General features: G+C 44.2%; 2 protein-coding genes and 1 non-coding gene across 3 annotated transcripts; 2 read left to right on the top strand and 1 right to left on the bottom strand.

The window, feature by feature from the left end:
* The first annotated feature begins 1,146 nt into the window (after positions 1-1,146).
* On the top strand, positions 1,147-2,640 carry LOC115315675. Its single transcript, XM_029974960.3, has one exon. The coding sequence runs from the start codon at positions 1,147-1,149 to the stop codon at positions 2,638-2,640; it is 1,494 nt and encodes a 497-aa protein (XP_029830820.3).
* Positions 2,641-4,393: 1,753 nt separating this feature from the next.
* On the top strand, positions 4,394-4,466 carry Trnaf-gaa. The gene has a single exon. It is a non-coding gene; the product is annotated as a tRNA-Phe (tRNA).
* A 2,185-nt stretch (positions 4,467-6,651) lies between these two features.
* LOC115315684 lies at positions 6,652-17,517 on the bottom strand. Its single transcript, XM_042294734.1, has 8 exons — positions 17,409-17,517; positions 16,130-16,204; positions 15,974-16,039; positions 15,383-15,496; positions 15,174-15,290; positions 10,321-10,577; positions 7,870-8,029; positions 6,652-6,894 (listed from the first exon to the last, which is right to left on the bottom strand). Exons 1-8 carry the CDS (start codon positions 17,515-17,517, stop codon positions 6,698-6,700), a joined length of 1,095 nt encoding a protein of 364 aa, XP_042150668.1. The 3' UTR covers positions 6,652-6,697.
* Positions 17,518-25,194: the final 7,677 nt, after the last annotated feature.

Here is a 25,194-nt window from a genome sequence, read left to right as displayed (position 1 = left end):
TTTTGACAAATCAACGGGAAACGTGATGTTCACGTCCGTCACTTGGATCCGCCGCGAAAAGGATTGAATCGTAATTTTAACGGGCTTCGCACCAGTGATTTGATTCGGGCAAGAGTTTGTTTATTATTCCGAGACTAATATTCAGAGACTCACAAGCTCGCTGCCTTGTTAGTCTCTGCCCGTAGAACTTCGGAATCCGCCCCTGATCGACCGAAATGTCAGTTTCTCTAAGCACTAAGATAGTCGCATGAACTATAGACCCCTTTCGGAATGGAGCGCCACCTGTTGCACGCAACTGCAACTAGGTCCGCCGCCATCACGCAGGGGTCCCGCCATAACCGCCTGCATCTTACCGCCTACAACGGTGCACTTTGAGTCCCAGTCTGCGCGCGCCGCATCAATATGCCATCGCATTGCTGCGTACCTTTGTGTACGCAGGATGGATACGTTGACGGAGACGGAAAGAAGGTACGTGTCAGGCAAGTTCTAAAGTGTTCAAAAAGAAAAACCGAGTCCTCGTGTTGGTTACAAAACTTTCGCGGGTTAGACAAGAAAACGCTCTTATCTTCCGTAAGCGGAAGCATCGCAAACGATTATATGTTGTAGTAGTGTGCCCGTGTGTCGCGCCCCGTCTTTAACTAGAGAAGTACGGCCGCGGTTCAGTGCGCGGCTCGCATGCGCGAGCGGGTCCCTCCTTCAGTGCTGCTTCACTGCAACCGAGGCCATTTTAGGTACTTGTTCGGCGTGTAGATGCATGATTACTTCTTCCTCAAGTTCGTTTCCTTTACTCACGCCGGTAAAGAGTTTTCCAGAAAACAGACGTCGGGTGGAGGGAGTGCACAGACTAAATGCAGTGTACACCGAATATGAAGATCACTCGAACCCGCCTTGCGATCCTGGGAACTGTTGGAGTGGTGGCCTGAACAGGGTGCCGAAGCCTACAACTAGACGTTTAGGGACGTTACGCTACTAATCAGTTTGGAAATTTGTGAGAATGCAGCCAAAGAGTTGGTGTTTAGAGCATGTTCAACAATTATTATTTTGTTCAACGGTTGTTATTCCTGATCACATTGTATGTTGTTCAATTATAATTTTTAAGAAAACTGTTTTTGATGAATGTATGTTATTTTGCAGGTGTCCTTTCATATGTTCCCCAAAACAGACAACGTCTATCGGAAGTGGATCACAGCAATCAGGCGTGATGAAAGTAGACTATTTAAAGTGTCGAAGGCAACAAAAGTCTGCTCGAAGCACTTTGTGGAAACAGACTTTGTGCGTAATGTGGCCAGTGGCCGCAGGCTGCTCTACGAACACGCAGTTCCATCAGTGTTCAGTTTCACCAAGCCTAGAGTCACTAGGAAGCCACCGAAGGAGAGACTTCCACCAGTCATACACCAGGCTTTGCAAGACCTTGAAGACCCAAACCGAAACTTTGAACAAGAATCGCAAAATCACGAAGACCCCTTTTCTATCCCCGAGCTGCAAGAAGTATGTCCTCAAGTCACCGCAGAGTTCATGGGAGCGCCACCTTGCACGTGCAACCTGGGGCCCGAGCTTGAAATCAAGAAGGCTGTGGAGAGGAGGCAACAAAAAGACATTGATTCACTGCGTGCCGAACTGAAACGGAGCAAAGCGCAGGTGTACAGATTAAAAGCTCAGCTGGAGGCCGCACTTGCAAAATGTGAAGTGCTAGAAGCAAGAAGTGTGCCCTTCGGCGTAGAGAAATTCCGAGCCAATGATGAGGACATTCAGTTTTATACTGGGTTGCCCAATCACCGGAGTTTCCTTATTCTTCTAAATTTTGTCAACGCTGGCGAAAATGGGGGAAATATTCTCATGCAACATGGGGGGCACTCCTCTGTCTCGCAGAAGGCCGGCCGGCGACGAAAGCTGTCGGCAGAAAACCAGCTGTTTCTGGTCCTTATGAAGTTGAAGGGCGGAATCTTCCACAAACACCTAGGCCATCTGTTTGACATTTCAATGAGCACCGTGTCAAAATTGTTCAGTGCATGGATAAGCTTCCTCTACCTGAACCTTACCCAGCTGGCTCTTTGGCTGCCACGGGAGGCCATCGACACCACTATGCCAGTTGCGTTCTTGGGAAAGTATCCGACGACGCGAGTCATCATAGATGCTACGGAAGTCAGATGCGAAGTAGCAAGTTCCTTTGTCACACAGTCGGGAACTTACTCTTACTATAAGTCAACGAACACATTCAAAGGTCTCGTCGGCATTTCGCCTAATGGCCTTGTGACATTTGTGTCAGAGTTGTATATGGGATCTGTCTTTGACAAAGAAATTGTGATAAAGAGTGGACTGCTCACGACGCCTTTTGATCAAGGGGACTCTGTCATGGCTGACAAAGGATTCAAGATTGCCGACCTTCTAAAAGATCTTGGTGTCACGCTTAATATCCCTCCTTTTCTAAATCGGGGCAAATTTTCAGTTGAGGAAGTGGAGGAAACCCAGGACATTGCAGCTTTGAGGATCCATGTTGAGCGACGCATTCAAAGAATTAAGTCGTTCCACATCTTTGATCGACCCATCCCCATCTCGCTGGCACCCCTTGCTAACCAAATCTGGACTGTTTGTACCATACTCACGAACTTGCAATCACCATTGATTAAGGATAACGAGTAAATTGTACATGGAAATGTTCTCGCAGGTTGACCCAACTACTGACGAGTGAAAATGGGAAGTTTTAGTAGACTGTACAACTGCTAGCCTCCAGTACTGTGTAAACGATGACCACTGGCTTGAACAGAATTCACAATGCTTGTATATAAGTGAATGAACCTTTGATCCTTTCAGCTGAGTTTTGCATAATGTTTTTCTATCCAACACACCAACAATTCTTAGAGCAACTGCACGGGGCAACTTACCCTGCTAACACATGATTTTGCACTTCGGGAAGCGTTCATATGCTCGCATCTTACAGGTGTCATTTATGTGACTATGGTAAAGCTGATTTACCGTGATTCTGCGTCAGATACTCATTTCAGAATGCTGTTTCGAGTTCTAGCGTCCAATTGTACCGTTCCAATTGTTCAAGATCGGCTTTTCTCGTATAAGAGAGTTCAATTGAATAAACCAATGTCATCAACCAGTTCGACTACACCGCTATTCCTGCAATGCATTGTGGATTCAGCAGTCTTTGTGCCCATGCAACAACCTTGTTGGCTCTTCGTACAGAGCAAGAGAGGGTAGAGCCGTCATGTTCTGCCGCCTTCCTTCTGTGAACTAAACTGTGTGGGGTCGTGCATGCAGCAAGCGGTTGATCAGATAAATTTATTTGTATTGAAAGGAAACATGTCCGAGACCTTTCTGCAGACGCAATTGTAGAGTTCAGGTCTGAAGTCTGTGCTGACAGTAAATTGCGTAGAAAAAAAGGCATGGAAAGTCACATTCATAAATCGATTACACCATGTATGTGTGACCTGAAGCCCCCCAAGCACAGTCTTTCAACCAAGATCAAACACTGGTTTCAGACTTTTGTTAAAATCACAAAAGTAATCCAGTTACAGCATGAATACTAAACAAATTACAGGCATGGGTAGTGCTGCTGATGCTTTGTAAGCAACAGGTTGGTGCCTAAAAATAATAGAGTGGGGTTTGGCTCCTGTAGCACCGGTTTGCACGACTTCGAAACTGTTTTCGTCAGAGTGAGGTTCATCCAAGGAGGAGTGAGCATTGACAGGAGATCAGGGACACTTGTATGTTTAAAAAAATTTTATATGAAAAATGCATTCAACACAAAGAACTGATACAAAGACAACATAGAAGAGATCACACTCCTCCTCCCCCCTTCCTTCTCTTCCCCCCCCTCACCCAGAAAAAAAAACAAAACATCATGGTACAAGGTGACTTACAATTAGCTGAAATTTGCTTCGTATGTTTAAAAAATCTTTTACATCGAAAATGTATTCAACATAAATGAAATATACAACACAAGGACAACAGAAGAAATCACACACACCCTAAAAAGAAACAAATTCCCTGTGTCGAAGAGATTTTTTAAGTTAATGCAATTAATGCAGGAGTGTAGGCGAGCTGGATAATCCCTGGAGAAGGGTACAAACAACAAACACAAAATCTCCAACTTTAGCTAGGTGACTGGTGCGCAGATGAAAAAATCCGCCTAGTCCTGGTATCGAACCCGGGACCTCTCCATTTCCAGTGGAGCGCTCTACCAACTGAGCCAACCAGGAGTTAGACGTCTGTAGAGCAAACGGGTTTTAACAGCCGCCACCAGTCTTGCCACCAACAAGGGGGGTCCTACATTAAGGTTATGAAGTAATGCAATTAATGCAGGGGTGTTAATGCAGGACTCGCCCTTGTTGGTGGCGAGACTGGTGGCGGCTGTTAAAGCCCGTTTGCTCTACTGATGTCTAACTCCTGGTTGGCTCAGTTGGTAGAGCGCTCCACTGAAAATGGAGAGGTCCCTGGTTGGAAACCAGGACCAGGCAGATTTTTTCATCCACGCACCAGTCACCTAGCTATTGTTGAAGATTTTGTGTTTGTCGTTTGTCCCCTTCTCGAGGGATTATTTATCGTTTTAAGATTTTTCAAACCACTTAGATGGGTAACATTGACCTCACTCCAAACCAGAAAAAATTCAGAAAAAAGTGAGTGCAAAGAATGGTTCAGCTTACTCTACTCTGCAATTCAAAGCGCAGCAACTACCGTCTGCACTCCAAGTGTGGCAGCAGTTCATTAAAGTAGAAATCTTCAAACTTTTCACTCACACTCTGCCATACTTTTGCATTGAACCTCATCCTTTCAATTAGGATGAAATTTTTTCCATAGACAACAAAGTCTGCCCACTGCAGCCCAGAAAGCGCCATTTGTCCGAGGACTTGATAATAAAAAGGATGATCGTCCTTCAGCCTTGTGCAATCTCCACTTACTTTGGAGCAGAAGTCCGCATGGGTAAGCTCTTCAACAGTTTTGTTGTAAAGGGAATGGGGCACTTAATTTCCACAATCCCATGAGGGGGGTCCTCCGCGGGGTCGTGCAAAACTCTGTCTGGTGATGCCCCAAGCCATGGGGTTTCAGGGTCGACGAACAGCCCGCATGACTTGACTGTGACCTGGTGCCCTAGTCCTCGGAGCACATCCTTGTAACACCTTGCAGCGAGTGGCTCGTTGACAATGCCATGTCTGCAAAGTAAGTAGAAAGTTACATTGCCACCGAGGTTTACACGGTGATACAGTGTCCGCAAAACATAACGGTTTCAGCATAGTGCAGACTGCGGACGCTCCAGTAGCATAGTTGGAAGGATTAGAGCACATGACACGTGAAGCAATCGTACGGAAAGGCTCTATGCTAGTTTGTATCTGTAACGATTGACGAGCCTTAAATTTTTAAATAAAAGCTTGCCATTTTTGTGACTTCTGTGGGCGCTGAATTACAACAGTTCTTAGCTGCTTTTCATTTTTAAAAAGCTTCAAAGCACGCTTGAAGCTTGAGGAATGCGTTCGTTCCGGCGGAAGCGACGGCGTCGACATTTTCTGAATGCTATTTTTTTGGCGGCTCTGTGCCACCTGGTCTCCTTCAGTTTGTTTTCTCGTTGCTGTTGATAGAAATTTTGCTGTCACCAGTATGCATAAGGAGATTCTGTCTTGTTTGTGCGAGCACTGTTACGTTGCGCCACACACTCGGTTTCGGATACATAGTGCTTGCCGATACTGACGCTTCTGTCTAAAGTAAGAAGCTGCTAGTGTGGTTCGGCAGTTGCTGGCGGATATCCGCACAGCCCTCATTACCTTCCCCCCCCCCCCTAAATAATCAAGCCCTAACGAGTACCTCGCCAAAGGAATTTGCCACGTCACGACTTCTCCTCGAAGGAGAAGACATGTATTAGAGGATGGGCATGTTGTGCCATGCAGTGCCATAAGTAACCCAGGCAGCACACCAATGTGGGACCTACATTGGCTCATCATTGGCGAAACCTGGCACAAATCTTGGTCCGACGTTGGTTTTTTTTGAAAGCGCTACCCGATCCAATGTTGGACCATCGTTCTGTGCCAAGATGGGCCATGATTTAGCCAATGGCATAGCCAACATGGCCCACTATTGGCTGACCGTTTTTCAACCATTATTGGCATCCAACCTTTACCACTGGCTCATCCAATATTGGCTTCCATTCATATACATTGGCCAACCCAATATTGGCAGCCAATCATACACATTGGCTATTCCAATGCTGGCAGCCGTTCTCGTAAAACCTCCAGAATTGTTTTTAACATATCGCGCGAACGTCGACCGGCCGGTAGATCTGCGCTTTATCGCATCGTAAAACAGCAAGTCAGCGAGGCTAGGAGAGCCTTCTGTGGCATGCGCCTAGTCTTGTTGACCTATACTCATTCGCGCAGCAATAAGACGGCGATCTACCAGCTGGTCGGCGTTCGCGCGATGTTGTTAAAAGATCTGGAGGCTGTACATTGGCTGTTCCAGATCAGGCACCCATTGTTGTCCATAGACTATTCAAATATTGACTGCAATTGTTTAGCCAGCCATTCAGTAACACAGAGAACTTATTGAAAAGAAAGCCTACAGAGAAAACTAAGTACTTTGTCCCGTGCAATTTTATATGGCATGCAAATATGAACAGTTCAGAACCTTCAGAAAATTGTAGACTTTATGGACCACACTAGCATCTGCTTGGGTGGGCTTGGCAGGGGTCCAGGCAGCAATCTTAGTGTGCAGGCTCAGGAATGAACTGAGGAGGGGTCTGGACCAGGGGCAGGGGCTGGACCAGAGGCAGCTCAGAGACAAGGGCTGCCTCAAATCTCCTTCTCCTGCCCCCTCCTCGATCCACTGAGCCGGGCAGCCACCTCCCGATGACTGCCTGGGCTTGAACCCTGTCCACGGACCTTTTTTGACAGATGGCATCTGCAAAGTCGTTCCACGAGTTTAAAAATTTTAATTAAAAACACTTTCTTTTTACCAGAGCACATTGACCGTGACTATAGTCACCGACAGGACGAAACCGGCAAGAAAGCGCATCTGTAGGCCCCGCTGTTTTCTTGACAATTGGCTTCCAGCCTTTTTCTCACTCTGCACGGGGCAATGCTTGGTCTCATACAAGTTCTAATGAAACTTGCAATAAGAAACTCAAAAAGTGTCATAAAGGTAAAACAGTTCAAAATATGAGAATACAGCACTCATTTGGTTGTCAAATACAATGCTTGCAGCACATTTTAATACCGTTGCCTTATCTCAAGGAAAACGTGTAGCGAACGTAAACGAAGTCTAAGTGTAGTGTGCTGGTCAGCTACAAGTAAAAAGTTCCATAACTCGTTTCTGTCCTTCTGATGAATTACCTCAGACTGGGGCAAGAGACCAAGAAACATCCATCCATGGAAGAGATTAAAAAAGGAGACAAAAGGACTTTGCTCCATCACCGTTTTCAATCTGCCACGGTTATTTTTTTCCATTAACCATAAAACAAAATGACAGGTGACAGGAGGACGTTCCTCCTGTCACCTTTTTCACTTTTTTCCACAGTTGGATGTTTCTAGGTTTCCTGCCTCGGTCTTGGGTAATTCATCAAAATGGTAATGTATACACCAGCTCGCCTGCACCCTCACCGTAATTTAACATTTGTCCTTTCTGGGTTTGTGTTGTTTACAGGTCATAAAAATGAACAGATATTAATATGTACAGGGTACAATTTTAAGCAACATATGTCCTAATCCTACCGGCATGGGGCTTGTACAATCGAAATAGGGTGTGGTCAAGCTTGTTGAGTGCAGCATCACGCTCGATGGGCAGTGGTGCATATATCAGGCCATGCCCTGTCAGTGACTATGGGGTTCCATAATGAAGTTTGTAGGGCAGCCAGGAATTTCAATAATTGAATATTACCTATTGCAATGGTGCACAGGCCCAAATTGATAAAGGCCCTCTTGCCCTTGCGGCCGTAGAGGCTGAAGAGCACCTGGACCGGATGACCCATGATGCTCTTCATGATGCCAGCAGTTACCTCTGAAAGGTTCCTGCCCCCAATCTTCAGCAGCTGATCTTGCTGTAAAACAAAACAATGACTATAAAACCACAAATTATGTATAGAAGTGCCATGTTGTAATAAAAACTAATTTAAAATTGCTCTCTAGTACCACCTGCATAGTTTCATTCTACACCTGCAACAAAGATGCAAACACTCCCAAAACCTGAACAATTTAGCCACAGGTGCTGGCAGCATGAAAGTGCTTCAAGGAGCATCTTTAATTTCATTAGTAATTAAAATCCATATTCCATAAATGCTAGTTTTATATTTATATTGTGTTACTCAGCCACGACTGAAATTCGGCAGTTTCTTAAAGACGGTTTCAAAGGTTCATTCAAATACTATGCTAGGTGTTTCTGCTAATATGCTTAAAAATCCCCATGAATAGGGTGATTGAGAAAAAAAAACTGGGTAACAAACCGCCGGCGGACGTCAAGGATTATAAAAAACACACGAATGAAAAAAATAATAACCCTTTATTAAAAATAAACATATGGTTCCAATTGGAAACTTGCTGAGCGTGTGTGAAGCATGTGGGGTGCACTAAAGTTACCACTCGTGCAGCAGGCGGACGGCTAGCAATGAGAAAACATATGATTCTCTTTTATCATCTGTGATGCATGATGGTGCAACATGCGTGCACTGCCATGCATCGCACGTAGAGGTGCGTGTTCAGATGGGCATTGACATCAACAAGGCAAGCCTCAAGTGGAAGTCCGGAAGCTCTATCTAGACCAGGGGTGGCCAGGCTGACCCGGCCTAACCGCTGAATTCACAAACCTCCCTCCTATTGAGGCACCCCTCCAATTCCTCAAAAAAGACGCGAGGGCCGGTGCTGGCCAATCGCGACGACGGATTGGTGGCCTAGGCTCCTTGCGATTGGACAGCCCCGGCCCTCGCGCCTTCCTAGAGGAAGTGGAGGGGCACCGCAATTGGAGTGAGGTTTGCAAATTCGGCGGAAAGATCCGTAAACAAAACCACGAAACTACCAAGAACTGTGTGGGGGTTGGGGTGGGGGGTCTTGTACAGAACAATAAACAAAACTCCCAACTTTCAATCTATCAGGGACAAAAGCAACTCAATTCTACTTAAGGTAGTAGTAGCACAAGACTACCAAATTGCAACCTGTCTTTCAATTTAAAATACATCCTATCTCTCTCTGTGGGGAAGTGCTCGTGTGACCAGGAGGGAGGGGGGTCACGAGCCACACGCTGCTTGCGAGCCGCAGCTTGGCCACCCCTGATCTAGACACATGCGATGCGAGGCGGCACCATGCATGTTGTACATTTTGGTCACGGGGAGGAAGATTGCATTCCGATAAAAGTGAAACAGGGAAATGCTTTTAAATTTCTCTTTTTTAATGCTAAAAATGCTGCACGAGCCGCATATTACTGTGTGAGTGGATTTAGTAGTTTACAATAATTTACCCCTAATCTCAAATACGTTTGGAACTGAGGAGTTACCCATTAACTCCTTTGATAGAAAGCACTTCTGCATAAATGTTTAAACAACGCTAATTAAGCGTTCCACGTGAAATGTACCTAAAGATACATCAGATGTGCAGCTTTGAAACAACCTTCAGCTCAACGAGAACGTACCTGTACTTATCCTCCAAATCATTCACGTGTGCGCAACATAGGCGTCCTTAATGCCAAGCATGCATGCCTATTCCTTTCAGTACATTACCACAAAAAGTTGCTTAGGTATATAGCTTGCTCGCATTAAAAAGGTTAAGAAACAACAGTTTTCCCATTACCAAGTTGGCTCCTAGCAGCTTCCAGCTTCACACTCCTGCTGTGAAAAAATACCACACGAGTGCTGCATCGACATTTGGCTGGAATTTTTGTCCTCGACACACCACAAACTATAGATTGATTTGTCTTGTAGCATCCATTCAGTACGTCGCAAGATGAAAAGGAGTATAAAATTAATCCATTTATCGTCCACGTGGGAGTGTGTGCCGGAGGCAAATGGGAAGAAAACAAGCAGATGCCTCGAATAAAATGGGGTTAAGAAATAGTTGGGACAACACTGGGGTGTGTGACGGCTAGACACACATACCGCACATTCCTCTGCAGCTGGAGCACTAACTTTGGCAGGACATTCTTTCAGAAAGGCTTTGTATGACGATGTTTATGCCATGAAGTTGTAAAATGTGTACTAAGCTCGTCTGTGCAACATCACCATGCAGTGACACATATAATACATTCTCTGTTACCACTGCCTTTTGCACGACAGTGTAGCATTAAAAAATACTAAATAAGGACAGACTGATATGGGCAACCTAAAATATAAAAGGCAATAACTACCAAGGCTTTGGCTACACCCTTCTCCTTGACTGCTGCCTCTGCTGCCTCCAACTCCTGAAGGCTTTCGGCTGGCAGCCTTGGGAGAATCAGGGGCAGGACCTGTGGGGCTCGTGCTGCCTGAGCTGCCGGTGCCTCCAGCAAGGCCACCCTCTCAGAGATGTCTAGGACATCCTGCCTCAGCTGTGAAAACTGATGCAGGATGTCCCTATTCTGTTGTCGAATTTCGACGAAAAGGTGTATCATTTTCAGCTGGACACCTGGAACAGAATACTTTCATGTCAAGCTCTTTGCACATTTTCATTCAGACTTCTCTTGAACCTGTCAGCATACAGCTGGTAACCTACATTTACAGGTCCTATATTTGTTTAGTGAAGATAGTTAAAAACAATATAAAAGAAATGACATGAGCGACTTCAATGTATAGCAAGCTGCCCTAAATCAGCTTCCTAATCAATCCACTACTTGTCCCACTCCAGACCTTGGCTAAGCGACTATTCTAACTGACAGGATAAGAATGGCATCTTTTTCAGATGCCCGGCCTCCAGCAAGTGTTCGCTACCTTCAGGTGTGCTTTGGCTATGCGTGCACGCTCAAGACTCGCGAGACTTCAAAACATTATCGAAAGTAGGAAGCTTGCATTGGATTTGGGACATTTGAAGAGCCTTCCTCCTGCTCTAATACTGTCAGCAACTATAGATGAATGTTTTCATTTATTATGGGTGCTTCTATTAAAACTTATTTTCAGCAGACTTTTTCCCATGCAGCAATTTGTAACCAAAGAAATTCATGTGTCCAAAATAAAGGACAACAGAGACCCAACTTCGTGATATGCAACAAAATGTCCATGAGACATGGTATTTGCATTGGATATCTATGAAAATGCTGCTCATCTTCGTTAATAAAACCACATTGTTTTTTTCTCACACTCGAAGGGGATAACAGAGCCATTATGGCACAGTAGTTTTATCACAGCAATTACCGTGAAGCTGAATGTGGCATGGAGCATACATTTTGCGGCTGTCAAACATGTTTTCGTACTGGTTGTTTACAAAAGATCTGCAGCCACTGAAGAAGAAAATTTAATTTAGTGATAACACCAAAGGTGCATTGGACAATATGCATGCACTTAGAGGGGTCGGGAATATTTTTGCTTCTTCAGAATTCTGAGCTATATGTTTGTCATCTATATATCCCACATTCATTTAGTAGCACAGAAAAGATTATTTCAGTTTCCCGGCCAGCAGTTCTAAAAGTACCGCATGGTAGGTAACCAATAGAACATCTTTGTTGCCTGCGCAAGATGTCGATGCAGATCAAACGAGATGGGCAAAGCCAGAGAGTCAGATATCGCTCCAACAGCGGCTCTAACACAACTCTAACACAAGTCAACAGATGAAATCTGACGTCTGATATTATGCTAAGGTCATTGTAAGATCGCTGATCTCACAGAGCTCTTGCGTCGCCTATTACACCGCGATAAACTAATTGCAAGCTGTGAACATGTTTTCGCTTTAACCGGACAAATTGCTGATCCGCTAGCAGAACAAGGACACAAATACTGCAAATAGAAGCGAAATTAATCGCCTTAGCGTACTAGAGGATCAGCATGTCAAGTTACTGCTGAGGAAGATTGTGGTCAAAAATAATTATTTGAAAACTCATGACTATAAAGCTAGTCACGGGGAAAGTATAACATCCAACTTAAGACTACACAACGAAAATAAATGGTCCAAAACGGATGTGCTAATAGCCAAGGGGCTGTGCGCGGATGTCCCTCAGTGATGATGATTCTGTGAAGTCCTAGATTTAAATCTTGTTGGGAATATAATTTTTTTTTATTGCTTCACTTTTATGTTTTTGTACAATTCTATTTCATGATAAGGTTCCACAACCTCATCTCGCAATGAATGCGAGCTGTGGCGGGACACGCAGCACGGCTGCAATGGTTACAAAACTACAGGAGGTATATTCCAGTCCCGTGATGTAGTAGTGTACAACAAACATGAATACCGATAAATAACTCAATATTTTTATCTCTCAATTTAATATTTGAAAATAAATAAAGCTGAACATTGTTTCAACTTTTTTGCATAGCTACCGTGACGCTCTGTTCCTCATGCTGTTTAGGGTGTCGCGTGATCGTTTGACACAGTCCTAGGAACACTATTTATAAAATGCAGAAGCAATATGTACATGACAGGGAAAACAGCTCACAAAACACGGACCACGAAGAGGAACAGACTCGACAGGACAATGCTGTACTTGTAACTGAAGAATTTTAATAAAGGAAACAAAGACAGAAAAAAACATACACAGTATCTTAAAAGATTGCACAAAAACAAAAAAACAGTCTCGCCAACCGTGAAGCGTGTCAATAAACTACCCGTTCACTACGTGACTCATTTTTTGCCGCAGGAAGGAAATCTCTTTGGCTCACAGCGCCAATGACGGTTCGCTAACACATGAATGACCATGACACAAAATGTGGAAGGCCTCAATGATCTCTCTCGCCACCCTATCCTTGTGCGCGCCCAGAACGGTGACTCCGCCAAAGTCAGGCCGACACTTGCACGATGCAATGAATGGGCAAAGGCCCCCCAGCCGTAGCTCTGAGCGAATATGAATGCTTTCGTAATTTATCATTCAGACATCTTCCTGTTTGCCCCACATAGCACCTGTTACATGACAAAGGTATCTTATATAACATACACGAAACACTAGGCACGTAGCCGGGGGGGCCCATGGGGCCCGGTCCCCCCCCCCCCCCCCCCGCCCCCCCCCCCGAAATCTTTCATTTTGCTGGGACCTCCTCTCCCCCCTCCCCCCCATACAGCATCTTGTCATGGGCAAAAACAAAATCCTGGCTACGTGCCTGTGAAACACGTACAAGTGACAAAAGGTTTTCTGTGCGCCTTGGTGCTCTTAAGAAAGCTAAGGGGGTGGAGAGGACGGGGCCGGAAAGGGAAAAGAAGCGTGTGGTAGTGTTTTCGGCGCCCCAAAAAATGGGCCAGATATGTTCCAGGATTGGTGCGGGGGTAGTTGGTCGTTCCAGCGCAAAGTGCACCAAGGCGCACAGAAAACCGTTTGTCACTTGTGTTTCGTGTGTGGTATATAAGATACCTTTGTCATGTAACAGGTGCTACGTGGAGCAAACAGGAAGATGTCTGAATGACAGATTACGAGAGCATTCATATTCGCTCGGAGCTACGGCTGGGGGGCCTTTGCCCATTCATTGCAGAGTGCAAGTGTCTGCCTGACTTTGGCAGAGTCACCGTTCTGGGCGCGCACAAGGATAGGGCGACGAGAGAGAACATTGAGGCCTACCACATTTTGTGTCATGTTCATTCATGTTTTAGCAAACCGTCATTGGCGCTATGAGCCAAAAGATTTCCTTCCTGCGGCAAAAAATGGGTCACGTAGTGAACGGGTAGTTTATTGACGAGAAAAGAGTCAAAGTACAGGCTAGCTGGTGGAAGTCAACCATTTCGTCGTTTACCCTGAGACTGGGGGGGTTTTTTGAAGAGCAGAAGAAACAGAAAAAACCTGTCTGTTTTTTCTGCTTCTTCTGCTCTTCAAAAAACCCCCCCAGTCTCAGGGTAAACGACGAAATAGTTTATTGACACGCTTCATGGTTGGCGAGAGTGGTCTTTTGGTTTTGTGAAATCTTTTAAGATGATGTGTATGTTTTTTTCTGTCTTTGTTTCCTTTATTAAAATTCTTCAGTTGAGAGTACAGCATTGTCCTGTCGTGTCTGTTCCTCTTCATAGTCCGTGTTTTCTGAGTCGTTTTCCCTATCACGTATAACGTCAACCAACTGGCCCAGTTCACCACCTTATTACAACATTTTCCCTTCAATGCTTGAGAATAAATGCCTTTGTTGTTTAAAGGACACATGCAAAGGAAAATAGATTTGTTTTTAAACAGCATAGATCGAAAAAGTGTCAGAAAACAAATTTACAACGAAGAAAAAAAGTTCTATAGCTATATTTTTGGTGCGAAACTAATTTGTAGAGTGCACTCGCGGGAGCCGCCGCTGGTCACTAGTAGACCTGTGTGCTGCCGCTGCACACCGAGTGTGCTGCACCACCAGTTGAATGAGTGTCTCCGCGCCACCGCCAGAAGGGAAGACTTCGGCGTGCCGCCGCCATCGATTTCTGATTACAGCACAGTATTACGGGGTGCTTGCGCTCTTTAAGGAGCTTCCTTTGAGCTCTATAAGTTCTTATTAATCTTTTTTTTTTTTGTTGCACTTCAAACGAAGATGAATAAGTGACTTTTAGAGACAATAGAAAGCTTCCGAAAGAGCACAAGCACCATGTGATAAATAGCGGCCAATCACATGATAAATAGCGACGACTTTTCCACGGGCGCCAACTACAAATTCGTTTCGCTTCGTAAATATAGCTCTAAAAAGCTTTTTTGTTCATTGTAAATTTGTTTTACAACTTTGCCCATCCAAGTTAAAAAAAAAAATTCCCTTTGCTTTTGTTGCATGTGTACTTTCATGAATATAAGAAAATTTAACTGGCAGATACATTTTTTTTACCCCATTAATATTTTGAGCCCTTCAGCAATGTCCAAGTACTTCAACAAAAACTAGTAAATTCCAATTTCCCAGAAATTCCCGAAAGATGCTACCAATATTTTTTTCACATTGTTGAAAATTTTTTTTCTAAAGGTCAAGTTCAAGCTTTTTTATGTAACAACAAAACAAAGCTATCTTCTAGTTACACCTTATCCCAATCTGTTTCCAGGACACCATTCACAACGGCATAAATACACACACTAGCAAACGGGTGCAACTTTTAATTTCAGCTCTGAATGTTAAAAAGTATAAACTTATAAATTCTTACGACTGGGATCCTCACTGGCCTTCTGGTTGTCCTGGGGCTGGTTCACTTCCTGCGCTTGCAGGGTCTCTGCCAGGTCATCCTCGTAACCTATGGCTGACGAATGGGAACTTGATGCAGCTGAATAGCATTAAGACAGTCTTACTACGGCTCTGTTGATGCAATCTTCAAGTTGTTCAACTCTGAATGTTTAAAATTACAAGCAGACTCACAGGTGACCCCCTCATTTTCCTCCTGGCTGTGCTGAGGTTGCAGCTGAGGTTGGCGTCTGCCTGCCTGGCTGGTCTTGTGCTGACCCCCCACCAACGAGCGGGAGCTCAATGCAGCTGAATAGCATAAAGACAGTGTCCACACAAAGCAAACATGGTTAGGCACTACAATGGTTTATTAGCACACCAATTATATTGTTTGCATAAGTGATTTATAATTTACTTAATAAAATTTTATTGAGGTGGATGGCTAGCAAAGCTGCCTAGTTTGAACCATGCAGAGTGCCTCAACCTAAGAAATATTAATAGTAACATTATATTTTTAGAGAGGTACCCTAATATCTGTCATAAAGATATCCTGAGAGAACTACATTTCATAGGTCATTGAGACTGAAAGTAACTAACAGATTTCACCTCTCAAATACCCAGCACCTCCAATGAGCTTCTGAATGGCAGAGAGCCATTCAGAAGCTTATTACTTGCCACAAGCCACGTAAATGCCCAAAGCATGTTGTTCACTGAAGAAGTGTGAATAATACTGTAGACAGCCTATCATTTAAATACAGATAATGGTTACTCTAACTGAATGCTTACGTGGTGAAGGCATTCTGAGGGGGGGATGCGATACGACTGCTTCCACTCCCGGCAAGGCCTCATTTGCTAGGAAAAAAAACAATGTATCAGAACATCGGAACATCCCATTATTTTGCCCCAAGGTATTTTAACAAAGCCTTGGAACTCAGTAATCACCCGAAAAATCTGATGTCTCTACGGTGGAGGTCCAGACGTACTGGCGAACTTTCTTGGCAGCCTTTTTGTAGGTCCCTGTAAATAAAATTTGTGTTTGAAGTATGGAGACTGAAATTGAAGAATTTCAGCTGAATATAGTTCTGCAAGACACATTTCAGCGGGAAAAAAAATAACTGATTTGATAAACAAACTACGCTGACTTTACATAACAGATTAGGATAGCAAATTCTGTCACGCGTGTGTGAAACGTTCCAGCATCACAAACGTTTAGCAATACACTCACGGTGCTCTTTATCAGATATTTTTATGCATACTATGTGTGCTCTTGATAGTTAATTGTTTTAATTGTTCAAGTTTCAGATATGCATGACAGAATTCGTTGTCCAAATTTGTCTATTGGGAGCAAACTACACCTCGTGACTGCACCGATATGCAATCGGTGCTACACAATGATAAATTCCTACTAAATTTAGCGGGGAAGCTGAATTGGTGTATACATTACATGACAATTTTTTTTTCTTTTTGCTAGAGAAAAATGGACTTGTGTATGTGCTGAGAAGGTGAGGGAGAGGAGGAGGCGAGAGCGTGAGGGGACGTCAAAACGCCGAGCTTTAATTCGAAGGATTAGTATGAAGAAACAAAGCTAGCTGCCTGTGTCTCCACTGCACTCGTCAGTGTAGTTTGTTTTATCATAACGAGTACTGGCTTCTGGACCATTCTTGCAATATGCCGTAGCTTGAAACAGTTATTCCGGAGCCAATGAAGTTTGTCTGCAAGCATTCACATCTTTCTAGCAGAGAATAAAATATAGTTGCAGCTTTCAAACCTAGTAGCTGCAGATAACGGCATATTTTCTCAAATTAGCTACCAAGCGAAATTGTTTCATACAACTCTGCCTGCACACCAGTACAGGTTATAAAGAAAAATACAAACTGAGTATGTGATATAAATAACATAGGAATCAGGCAAACTGATGACCTTTAAACATAAAAACCCGAATCTGGAGAAAAAAAAATAATAGGAGGACACATGTGTTTTCTCTTTTGGTTTCGACGGTATTGAGTACCCGAGCTTGACCAAGAACTTTCAAAACTTTACACCTTAGAAATGCCTAAAAAATGTTTAAAATCACTTTAAAACTTACTAAAAAGTATTTTAGGTCCCATTGACAGTATCATGTGCTTGATGTTTAGATTTTCTTCTGCAAAAATAACGACCCACAATCACACACCTCAAAAAAAAAAGGAAAAGTCAATGGGTCTGTAAACAAATTACTTACAGTAGGTCTTAATTACAATGACAGGGAAGACCTCCCAGCCTTTGCCGACAACGCCAGGTGGAGCCTGCGCTTCAACCAGGCTTATGAGTTGGCACCCTTTCACGTGCATGAGCCAAGTGCAAAACAATTCGTCCTCCGACAGCCATCCGACTGGCACAGCTGCGAGACTGTCCTTCTCTTCAGTGAACTTCACTACTGCGAAGGGCTTGACCATCCTGTATGCAGAAGCAGCAGTTTGAAAGGGGTCAATGTTTGCTAGCTCACACATCCTATGATAATGGTACTGGAATCCAGAATAGCAAAACACCCCAAATTCTGGAGAACTTCCTTCGAAGATCAGGGCATTACAAATACTGATGTCCTAAACTTATGGTGTTTTAACCTTTTCTTTCTGCAGAGCAGATAAGAAATTCTGGACGCAAGTAAATACCTATCTGAACAATTTATCTTCATTATTTGCTTGTATTTAAACTTGCGACAAAGCAGCTAACCATACAAAACACCTGCTGTTAATTGTGACTTTGCCAACAGCAGTGGTGGTCAAACATGATTTCTCATAATGCGTCACTTCAAGCAAAGTGTTTCTTCAGTTTACATAGTGATCGAAAATTTCGACCAATTCGATGAGCACCTGTTTTGAGTGTAATCTGAAGTCCTCCTGAATAAGAGTCATGTAGATTGCAGAGACCTAACCTGTCACTTAAAATTTATCGGCAATGCCAGCGTTTTTCCACTGTGCTTGCCCCATCAACCCCCTCGACCTGGCTGAGCTGCAAGAATCTCTTAGTGTTATCATTCTCATACAGCTCAAGAAGCTCATATTAACTTAGGAATGCTCAAAATGCTATAAATAACCCCGCTGACTCTGAGCTAAATACTGGTTTTGGTTGTTGTATTTTCTCTGCATTTTAAGCTATCCTGCTAAAACAACTATTCACGAGAATGGTTATATGGTAAGAGACTTCTGTAGCTCAGCCAGGTTGAAGGGAAGATTGCACGCATAGTGTAATGAATACCGACGAGAAATTTTAGAAGTGATATGAGAGATCATTGCAATCTACACGATGCTTACCCAGAATGAGCGGATTACGTAAGCATCGAATTGGTCAAAATTACCGATCACTAGGGAACACCATTATTCCCAACTCCAGCTTGACGGTCGTCTCGCATACAAACTAATAGCGAGTTCGTTTCACAGCACTCGTGTCCACGCGTGCCCACTCGCAGCGTAGAGCGAGTTCTTTTTGGCCGGCACTTCACGAGTGGTTGCACTCTCCCGAGTTTGTTTCAGCGGCGACACCCCACGCGTACATGCACTCGCTGCACCGAAATGCAATTCTGTCATGCCTCGCTCCGGCGAGGGTTTGTCTGCTACGATGTGTCATATGTGCAGCAAAACCGAAAGGAAAAAAAAAAGTAGATTTTCTGATAGAAATCGTGTCCTGCAGGCAACGGAATCAAACGCGAGCTTGAATTGTGAGCGTCTGCTGTTTCATAAAGGAAGCAATTGACAACCCGTGCTTTATTTACAAGTTTTTAGTCGCCCTGTTGCCGTACAGATGCTGAAATATACCGGTGTGTAAAGAAATGCTCAGAACAAACAAACGCATCAGCGGCCCCCGATATCTTTATCACCATCCATATGCGGGTGAAAAATGAAACATTTGTTGACAAAGCTATCTCAGCAGAAACCTGTCTGCCTAATAAGCATCCGAGAAAGCTAAACATAGTGACTTTACCCGAGGCTTGGGCAACATCACCTTTAACACTTACTTAATTTAGCTATCTTGCCCCGGCGTATTATGTTTGGGAAAGTTTTCGACAAGGCTAATATCTGATCCACCTGTACCGACGATCGAGATTGAATGTCCCACCAAATGTTTTGCTGGATATTCCAACAGACTAGTTTTAAGCCGTACCCTTTCAGTGGTTCATGCATAATAGCATGCTAAAACGAACCAAGCTTCTGCGCAGACAGCATGATCAGTTTTCTCCAGTATAAACGGTTATAAGAATTGAAAAATTGCAACCAGCTGCTTTGTAGTTGCTCGCTGATTGCGGAAATTTACGCCGGCTGTTAGCCGAGTTGCTCGAAGTCATCGCATATGTAAACTACAGGTTACAGCCACCAACGTTTACATAAAAACGTTGGCAGCGAATGCACTCTCGCATTCCCATTCATCACGTCGAACAGAAAGACGCTAGTTTCGGTTTGAAGCCTTTACTCCCTCTACAACATACAGGGTGATTCAAGGAGAGGCCAGGCTCTTTAAATCGACCACAAAATTCGGTTTCTTAACATATCGCGCTACGACTTTGTGCAGCGTTGCCCACAGATGGTGCATTTTCTTTGTAAAATTTGCAAAAAGCGAAATTACCCGAGGAAAAAGTAAAGAAAGAAAAAGGCTTAGCTCCTATGGAAATGCAGCGACGCCACCAGTCTTCAAACAACACGGCGCCGTTTCGCACGGGAGACAAGAGATGGCGCGACGAACGAGCCTACGGCGCCGAGAGCTGGCGTCTTTAGCACACACTCTTTTTGACTCAAAAACGGCGCACGTTCCGCAGGCGGCGACAGTCGCAGAAACAAAAACAGGTGCGGTAACAACAAGGAACTGCAGTTCCTTGTCTGCTAAAGATGCCGGCTCTCGGCGTCTATGCTCGTTCGTTGGCGGCAGTTGGCGTCGCAACCGCTTGCGCCACCTCTTGTCTCCCGTGCAAAACGCCACCGTGTTGTTTGAAGACGGGTGGCAATGCACCATCTGTGGGCAACGCTGCACAAAGTCGTAGCAAGATAGGTTAAGAAACCGAATTGTGCGGTCGATTTAAAGAGCCTGGCCTCTCCTTGAATCACCCTGTAGATGGCGACAGCATCAGTCTTCTGCACTCGGTGCAATTGGCAAGTTTGTTTGAGGTCAGTCCTCCATGCAACACTCCGCGAGTGCGATGCATTTTGGAAGAGAACTCAAACAGTGCCAATGCGTGTGAAACAAACTCGCTATAAGAACCAGAGGAGCGGGGACGACAGCAGAGATGGTGGCAGAGACTGTCGGCATGTTGGTCCATCATGCACCAACATACGAACACGCCATATTTACCGGAAAACATGAGTCTTAATATAAAAACTGTTGAGCTTGGCTTGGAAATTTTTTTAAAAATCAATATTCTGATTTTTCTTGATGCGTCTCAACATCTCCACCTGTGGTAGGCTCCTGCTCTGACCGCTTCGGATTTGTAGCCGAATAACTGTAGTTTGGCTCGCTGATCAGCGAGCAGGTGCAAAGGAAGTCCTGGAAAATTTATTCCTGTCTGTTTGGCCATCTTTGAACTATTGCCCCGCCGTCTACAGTGTGTTGGAGTTGCGAATAGAATAGGCACCGAAACAAAAGCAAGGACGAGACAAGTTGAACAAAAGTTGTATGTCAAGGTTGCTGGCACAAAACAAGAGACAAGCTGAACAAAAGGTGTATGCAAAGGTTGCTTGCACCAAACAAATGTACCACAGAGCGTCACTTTCAGTGTAAATTACAATGCTGCAGCATGATTGATCGTTTCAATTTACAGTGAGACCTCGATAAAAGTGTGGCTCTTCAAAGGGGCCACATAAATTGGAATCTCCATGTATCATGCAATGATGTTCTACAAAGACACTGATAAATGGCACATTTCTCATTCAAAGAGATGGTGAACCAAAATTTGAATTTCAGAAAACAATGCAGGAGCTGCAGGCGGGACGCTACAATTCCTACAACACCACTCGTAAGGTGATATACCGAATCAACGGCCATACTTTGGGGGAAAAAAAGGTAGAGATTTAACAAGGCCGACGAGGCGCGTGACGTCAAGATATCTCGTTTCCTCCTCTCTTTGTTTCGCCCCCTCAAGGCGGCGAGGCGGAGAAGGTGAGAGGCCGTTCCCTCTCCTTCTTGGCTCCTCTCGGAGAAATAAGAAGTGAACATATATGTCAAATGCGCCTCCCTTTTTTTTTTTTTTTTGAAAAACACGGTCATCCATTTTATATATCGTTATTAGTGATGTTTTGGTGTTCGTAGCATCCCGTTGCACACTTTTGCCGCCGTGCTTTGTGGAATCCAGATTTCTGTTCAGCATCCCTTTAAGAGTTTTAAAATATTAGCTCACCTGGGTCAAAAGAAAAATAAGATGAAATTTTTTCCTAGGGACAAACGTTCAACAAAGCTTTTTTCTGCGAAATCAAATAGAGTTGTGGGCCATATTATAGCAGAATAGATCCAGAAGAAAGGAAACAAGACAAGCTTCTCTCTCATCTTTCTTTTGCCAAAATAAACGCCAGAGTGGCTCATCATGCCATTTAATGGCTGCACTCAAAGTAGGTAAAAAAATAAAAAATAAAACAGTGGCCCATTGCGATATTTGATTGCCGCACGCACACCAAGTAGTAGTTAAAAAAAACATAGCTTTGCTTTAAAATGGTTTTCATTCATTTCAGCGTTTTTTGTTTGTTTTTTTATTTATACTTTGTTTCATACTTAGTGTGCAACGCTGTCAAAGCTACTGGCGCGAGCTTGGGGCTTGATCTCGTTGAACATTTGCACGCGTTCTCGCGCAAACAAAACCATTGACGAAGCCACGCGCTCGCGCCAGTAGCTTTGACAGCGTTGCACGCTAAGTATGAAACAGAATAGTGCAGGTGAACTGCTGCGTAATAGTCATTGTTTCAACCCTGAGACAGGGAAAGAAACGGGAAGACAAAGTAAAAGGGAGAGAATAAAGTGGACAGACAAACTCATCCTTCGATATTTAATTTAAAAGATATATATAATACTCGGAGGTCAATTAGAACTGAATCTATTACGAAACCGGTGTATGCAGTCCTTTCGAATAATCACGCAAGAAGTAGGCCTAGGACCCGCGTGTTGCATCCCGCCGAAAAACAAGCACCAGCAACAAAATAAGAAACGTGCACATACTCACGCAGGGTTCGAGGGTTGGTGCCCGGCGCCACAGCTTCAGCGTTAACGTTGAAAGTGCTATCTGAAATGCTTATGAACTACAGCGGTTCGCTGAAGAAGGCAGATTACCGCAATCACTTTCCAAAAAGACAATGGACAGTTTGGACCTGTACTGCCTGTACCACTTGTGCACTGGACTGCTTCAAAACCTTGCAAACAGGAAAAAAAAAATAGGAGAAAAAAAAAAAAGAGGAACCAGACCGCTGCGCCCCCTTTGGACATCGGATGCCTACATAATAAAATAAAACTTTTTAATTTCGAAAATAACTTTATATTTTAAAACAATAAAGTTTTACATGTAGAAACAGTTGTAAAATTACGTACAAGCGTGTATGCATCTCTAGTTTCGCGTAATCGACACTCAGCATAGGCGCGCAGAGAGCCTAGATTGAAGAGAGGGTCCATCTCATACCATGGGGAGCGTTTTCCCCTCTCCCCGCGCCCGCCTCCCCAACAGACAAAGCTGGACACACTCTGTTATACAGGCTCTTTCAGAGAGAGCATGAGATTTTCTTGTTAGGTTGCTGTTGTCCATGTTGTCTTGACTCTGGAGAGAGAGAGGGCGGGTCGCCGCTGGCCGAGTGTGTTAGCACACCGCAGCTAGGGACACGGGGGCACGGGTAGCTTGCGCGGCACAGAACGCAGTCGTGTATCGCTGCTAGGCTAGCAGTCGTACTGTATCATTTCGTCGAAAGTCGTTTCGTGGACAACTTTTCATGGACACACGTTTCGACGACACGATCGTTTCATCGACACTCATTACGCGAATTGCACGCGGTAGATACATTTCATCACGTGTGTATCACTGTATATTATATGTACTAGCGTTCCGTGTTTTCGGAGCTTTTTTTTTCTCACAGTTTAATTTTTCTTAGATGCGGTGTTTTTGTTTAAATTGGTTTCAATCATAACCACTGTACACAAAAAACACCAAATCTGTAAAAAAAAAAATTAACTTGTAAGAAAAATATTTCCCAAAATAAAAAAAAAAATTCAGAAAACACGGAATCCTACTTATATCATCACTAGACTCGGCACCATGGGCCTCCATAGTATGGGCTGTTGCCTTTCTGCGGTGCCGCGGCTCTCCTGGGTTTATTATCCCACGCTCCCTCCTGCGATCACGCCGCTTTGCGGTGACAGCCTGCGGCAGCTCATTACAAAAATGTTAACCCACCTAATTGACCCGTACACGCTGCTTCACAGCGAGTTAATCTGATACAGCTTATTACAGAAAAAAAGCTAATCTGAGCTGTAGATGAAACATTGCGTGTTGATGAACTGATTGCCAGGGAAACGAAGCAATGAAACCGACTAACCTCCCGCCGTCACATACACAGAGCATGATTACATTCACTTGAGCGACGCTTCTAAACTATGGGTGGCGCTCTTGTAAGTTGTTTGCTCGCCTGAGACAGCTTGAACTGCTTCATGTGTGAACCACACTGCAAAAACATTGTTTAAATCGAGAGTGACAGGTGGTGGACTCCGCAATCATGGTCCTCTAGTCAGAGCTGCGAAAGCGAGATGTGCGAACAGCTCTCAAATTCAACCGCCTGGATGCGGATACTTGACTTACTTGATGCCTTCTGTGGCGACTAACTCCAGGTGTAAATAAGAATACCAATATAGGAATACTGATTTCTCAGATTTAATAATTGCGCCGCGGCTGGCACGTAGGCTAAAATCAAAATTCACTGAGGTCTTAAACGTCAATTTAAAGGAAACTTGCGATCAGCATTGGAGTTACGTATAAGCACAGACATAAGCATGTCATTAAAATATCACAGCCCAGCACGCGCATGTGCGTTGCTGCGAGAAGCAAACAAAGCCAACGTCATGCGCACAGACTCTAAATATAGCATTGGCTAAAATTTCGTTCCGTACCAATGAAGCCTCACATTGAAACAGACATTTATGGAGAGTGTGACACTTTGACCGCCAATCACAGCTGTGCACGCGCTCTCTTCAGTTCTTCTGAAATGGCACGTCTCGCAGCAAACACCTTAACAATTTGCGTTCTAGAAATCGTTAAATTTCGAGGCTCTTTTCTTCCTTTCCTTCGTCGTCTTTCTCCCTAGTCTCAAGGTTCTAGTTCATCATGTTTAATATTCACCTGCTCGTTTGCGCGATAACATTCTGTTAAATAATGTTTATTTCTATATATGTGCCGTGCTCTTGTGTATTAAGTTTCTGTACATCAGGCGGGGAAAACGCCGGGGAGAAGTTTCAGTGGTCCCACTTGCAGGGCAAAGTTCTTGCCTTTGATATCGCTCCGGCGTCTCGTGAACCTCAGGCGTGCACTCGCCACCAAAGCATGCTGGAAGGCAATTACGAGCGCATACTATACCCTGTTTCACCTTATGACCGGGTGCAGCAAATACTACAAGCCATTGGAGACAATCCAAAGCCGTTTGAGCGTAACGTGACCTTGGAGAAGGGGCACAGCAACGCACGGAAAGCGTATCACGGACTACATCCACAGAGTGGGATTGGATAGGACAGCTCGTAGCATCTGCTTCGCTCAGACGTAAAGTGAAACGGAGTATAGAGGCCGGTTATCCGACATCCATTCTCATCCTGTCAACGACTCTGTTTTCGTTTTTAGGGCATTATTTTCTCAGCCGTGTTGTTGTGTAGGAGCAGATGGCCCATTTAGGTAACAAGAGAAATGTGGCACTTCCTTCAGTCGCAAGGAAATACACTGCAATCTTTCGGCACATATCCAGGCTAAGCCATTGAATAGATTCATACAAAACATGAAACAAGCTTCAGGCAACAACTGCAGCAATCAG

Source organism: Ixodes scapularis, unplaced genomic scaffold, assembly GCF_016920785.2.
Source record: "Ixodes scapularis isolate PalLabHiFi unplaced genomic scaffold, ASM1692078v2 PGA_scaffold6__148_contigs__length_123643588, whole genome shotgun sequence".
NCBI lineage: Eukaryota > Metazoa > Arthropoda > Arachnida > Ixodida > Ixodidae > Ixodes > Ixodes scapularis.
Note: the sequence above shows the minus strand (reverse complement) of the source record. Positions and strands in the feature narration are given on the sequence as shown.